Here is a 4,842-nt window from a genome sequence, read left to right as displayed (position 1 = left end):
AGATTGTAAAGATGTATCCCTTTTAACCATAAGAACTCTGTCCTTTTCTCCCTTATTTCCGCTATTATTTCTGCTAACTCTTCCCTTGTTTGCACATCTAGTTCGTTGGGAGATGGTGTTGGAGGTGGTGGTGGACTGCCTGGGGGAGACTGTGTCTCGAGAGGACTTATTAGACTGGCATATGAGGAGAGAGGATTGAAAGAGTGGAGATGCTGGAACCATGGTGCATAAATCTGCCCCATGTGATGTGGTGGGTAAAAGAGCAGTAGGTTTGTCGTGGCTGGAACTGGTATCTGTAAGTACATGGGGTAACTCCACTACTAGGGATTCGAACTTGAAGCCTGATGATCCAGTAGGAGGTGTGTTTGTGCGTTGTACCATTGGTGTTGAGCATACCCATCCATCCTTAGTCTCATTCCCTCTGTAACTATCTTTGCCAGATGCGATGGGTTCTGCACAAGAAGGACAATCTCCTAATTGTTCAATTACATTGTAAACACAAGAGCATACCCCTATAATCCCATCTCTAGCCAAGACTCTAGAGGAAGATCCATTGTGTTTGCCTGAGACGTGTATATCAGTGGGGTGTTGATATGTGGAAGTTGAGGTCCCTGCATACGCTTTCGAGGAAGATAAAAGAGTTGATTGTTGTTCCAGTTTCTCAGCACAACAAGGTTTGTGTTTTGTGGGAGTGTTGGTCTCTGCATATTTGTTTAGTTGTGCAGTAGAAGGTGCAGATTTAGTAAGGTCAAGAGAAGAGGGTTGTTGTTCTACGATGGATAGCAATAAAGGGTCTTTATTTAACTGAGTAGGAATCTGATTTGTTTGTAGTGAAAGGCCCTTAAGGTTATCACATGAAAAGTCATTATTTGGTTTTTGTTGGAGTTGGGGTTGGCTAGGATTATAGGCTACTGTAGCATGCAATACACTGTTGTTGCTACTGACGTGGAGTTGGGTCTTTCAATTTAATATTGTCCAAATCCATGTTGTCTAAGTCCTCTAACTTGTGAAACTTGTTATTGAGTACGTTTGGTTCAGCCTTGTCTCTTGTTTGTTTGTGGGATTTTAGAGGCCCAATTTTGATAGTCGACGAGCTTGCTTCCTAGTGTTGCCCTTGCTCCACCGTTCCCAGCTCCTCTCTAAAGTTGGTCGCGTTTCTACCATTGTTGTTATGCTGCATCGATTTTTTTGGGAAACTAATTATTTTCCACTCCGTTTGTTGGGCCGTATCCTTCTGTGGAGTAGTAGAAGTATTTAGATTTGGATTATTCTTTGTTGTATGTGGTGTAAAGAGACAGCTTATAGTCGTATGTCCAAATCGACCACAGCTTGTGCATAGTATGTTCAGTCCTTCATATAATAAGCTCTGTCTATGGTGGCCTATAAGAACATGCGACTTTAACGGCTTCTCTAACGGTACCTCTATACATATTCTTGCATACTTGCCCCTAGTTGTAGAAGACGTGCAAGCATCCACCTTTAACAGCTGTCCCGATTTTGAACCCACCTTATATAAGATTTGTTCATCGTAAAACTCAGTAGGGAGCTCTGGTAGGCGGACCCATATTGCTGAGTATGTGAGTTGGGTTGCTAAAGCTATGAAATTTGGCTCCCATTGCCTAACGGATAGGAAATGATTCAAAACGAACCATGGCCCTCCATGTAATGCCTTAAGCATGTTTTCTTCCTTTTGAAACTTTATGAGGAAGAAATCAGAGCCTAGATCAATAAGATGAATGTCCTCAGATGGGTTCCATAAGGCCAGCAATTTATTTTGGAGTATTTGGTGCAGTATTTTCCTACCAAATACTTTTACTATAATAGAGTACTTCCAGGGAGCGTATAGATGACATTTATCCTCAGTCGTAATAGGTATAAATATGTCATCGTCTGTACTGCAGTGGAGACTTTCATCCGATAAGTCAATTTGTAGCTCCATGCTCTGTTGTATAAAAGGAATTTCTGATGGATGTTTGTTTGAAGTTACAGTTATGGTTTTGGAGAAGTTTGTTTTTTATCTTTTATTTGCATAACTCCTATATCTGGTGGTTCTGTAGATGTTAAGTCATAATTATTTGTTTCTGTGAAGTTTTCCATGGATGTTGCAGAGTCTAGTAATCAGCAGAAAAGATTTTATATGTTGATGGAAGTTTGTTTGAATAAGGTGTGTTTGGTTTTCTAGAGAGATAAACTCTCACCCGTTACACTCAATCATTTGTAATTTAGCTTATTAGTGTAACCGGTTATGATATATTTTTTTTATAGTTTCGTTGTACTTACTCCTTTACTTTCTATTGGTCTCATGTTTTATTGTTGTAAACAACCTATGTTGATAGTATGTGCGTGAAATGATAATATTCATGCCAATGAAAAAAGATAATATTAACGAGTTTAAGTCTTATGTATATTTACCTCCTATCTTTATTTTTGAAGAAATTGCCTTCAATTGGTAAGTATTACTAACATTTTCTGCAGAAAAACTTTCTTCTTCTTTTTTCTCTATATTTTAATTTTAATTTTTTTTAAATTTTTTTTTATCAATGCTGTTACTTATAAATACTTATCATCCATTTGAATTGATCACCTTAATATTGAAACATACTAAGGTAACTTTTGTCTCTGAAATAGCCTCTATCATGTTTACTGTATAACTGACATATATGCCTAATTTGTTTTTCCTCTTAACTTATTCGCAAGAAATAATATATTAGTTGCAGACAAGACAAGAGAAAGAATGAGTTACCAGCTCGCATTTCTCTGGGATGACACTAACTTTAAACATTTACTAATTCTTTTATTTTGGCAGAATTATTCGATAATTGAAATTTTATTTGCTCGACTAATTTGAATTCATATCAGATAGGTCTATTAATATAAGGGGTACAAATCAAAAAAAATTAATTATGTAAGGAAGAAGTAGAGGAAGAGATAAGGAAATGGAAGCAAGCATTGATCCTTTATGTTGTTGGAACAACTCCAACAATAGGAGCTATGGAATGGTTTATTGCCTCGGTATGGAATTTTACAACTAAGCCAAAAGTTTACTATCACAATGAGGGATATTTTGTAGTAAGATTTAACTCCATAGAAGACAGAGATGAAATATTGTATTCAGGGCCGCATATATTGGGTACAAAACCAATAATCAGGAAGACTTGGTCAGAAAAGTTTGATTTTAGTAAGGAGGTTCTGCAAACTATACCTGTATGGGCAAAATTTTCTAACCTTCCATTGAACTGTTGGGGAGCTAAGTCTCTAAGCAGGATAAGTAGTGGTTTAGGGGTTCCACTATATGCAGATGCTTGTACTACTCAAATGGATCGAATCACATATGCTAGAGTGCTAATAGAGATGGATGTAATCAAAGAGCTTTCTAAGGCCATTAAGGTGACAGATCCAACTGGAAGAGAGTTTGTCCAAGGAGTAGCTTATGACTGGATTCCGGAATTATGTCAAGTTTGTATGAAAGTTCGGCACAGATGTGGTAAAGAGGAGCAACCTATGCAGAAGGCTAAGCCTAAGTAGCAAAAGCAGAAACAGGAATGACAACCTAAAGATAGAAATAGTGACAAGGTGGAGCAGAAAGATGTAGCACCTGCAAAAAGTAGTCAAGTAATAAGGGGTGAAGAGGAAACCAGTAAACCTGTTCAATCACCTACAAGGATAGCTAGAGGAGAGGAGGAGCAGAATTGGAGAAAAGCCACAGGGAAATCAATAGCTCGAAGCAAGGAAAAAGCAGGGGAAGACTCAATCAGCATCATAAATGAGTTCAATATACTGGCAGAATCTGGACTGCAGCTAATAAATCCAAGGAAATTAGGTGAAGGCTCGAGTAGGAAAAAAAGTCAACCAGGGGAGGAAGGGTATTTACAGGCTTTATTCATTCCTGTATGAAGCTGGTAACATGGAACATTAGGGAGATGAATAAGGTCCCTAGGCAGAAGGAGGTCAAGAAGTACATAAGAAGCAATAAAGTAAATATGATAGCAATACTTGAACACAAAATAAAGGAGCAGAAGGCTGAACAAATAATAAGGGAAATCACTACATGGTGGCATTGTCTAGCAAACTATGAGCACAACAGCAAAGGGAGAATTTGGCTGTTATGGGATGCTAATAAAATAGAATGTCAGGTGAAGGGGAAGTCTTCTCAGTTTATTCATGTTGTAGTTCACATCAAATGCATGAACATGAGGTTTGAATTCACTACAGTCTATGGCTTGCATATACTGGATGATAGGAGACACCTATGGAGAGACTTAGTAAATATTAACAATAGACAACAAATACCATGGTTAATCATGGGTGATTATAATGCCATAAAATCTAGGAAGGATAGACCAATTGGTAATCATGTACAAGATGTGGAGGTGAGAGACTTTAATAGATTTATAAATGATACTGGTTTGGTTGAAATGAGGACTAAGGGAAGAAATTTCACATGGACAAATGGGCACACATATAGCAGGATAGATAGAGCACTGATTAATGCAGAGTGGATGCTAAAAATGCCTTATCTAGATGTATGTGTAATGGATCCGGGATGTTCTGATCATTCACTTTTGAGTATTACACTTGAAGAAAAGGAAGAGATAGTCTCCAAGCCTTAAAGGTTCTTAAATCACCTAGCTGAACATAAAGATTTTCTAAAGATAGTCAATGGAGCATGGAAAGAAAGTAATAAAGATAATGTAATGAAAGATGTATGGAATAGATTGAAAAAGGTGAAACAAGCGATGAAAGAATTAAATACTAAAGAGTACAATGTTGTAGGAGATAATATTGCAGACTTTAGGAAGCAACTATGCAGAATGCAGGAACAAATGAGAAGTCTTGGACAGC

At 37.6% G+C, this 4,842-nt stretch overlaps 1 protein-coding gene across 1 annotated transcript; it reads left to right on the top strand.

Moving 5' to 3' along the window:
- The first annotated feature begins 3,890 nt into the window (after window positions 1–3,890).
- Window positions 3,891–4,610, top strand: LOC104217424 (uncharacterized). The gene has a single exon (XM_009767669.2). It carries the CDS (start codon window positions 3,891–3,893, stop codon window positions 4,608–4,610), a length of 720 nt encoding a protein of 239 aa, XP_009765971.2.
- Window positions 4,611–4,842: the final 232 nt, after the last annotated feature.

The sequence above is a fragment of the Nicotiana sylvestris genome, chromosome 6, assembly GCF_000393655.2.
Source record: "Nicotiana sylvestris chromosome 6, ASM39365v2, whole genome shotgun sequence".
Taxonomy (NCBI): domain Eukaryota; kingdom Viridiplantae; phylum Streptophyta; class Magnoliopsida; order Solanales; family Solanaceae; genus Nicotiana; species Nicotiana sylvestris.
This window is presented reverse-complemented; position numbering and strand designations above follow the sequence as displayed.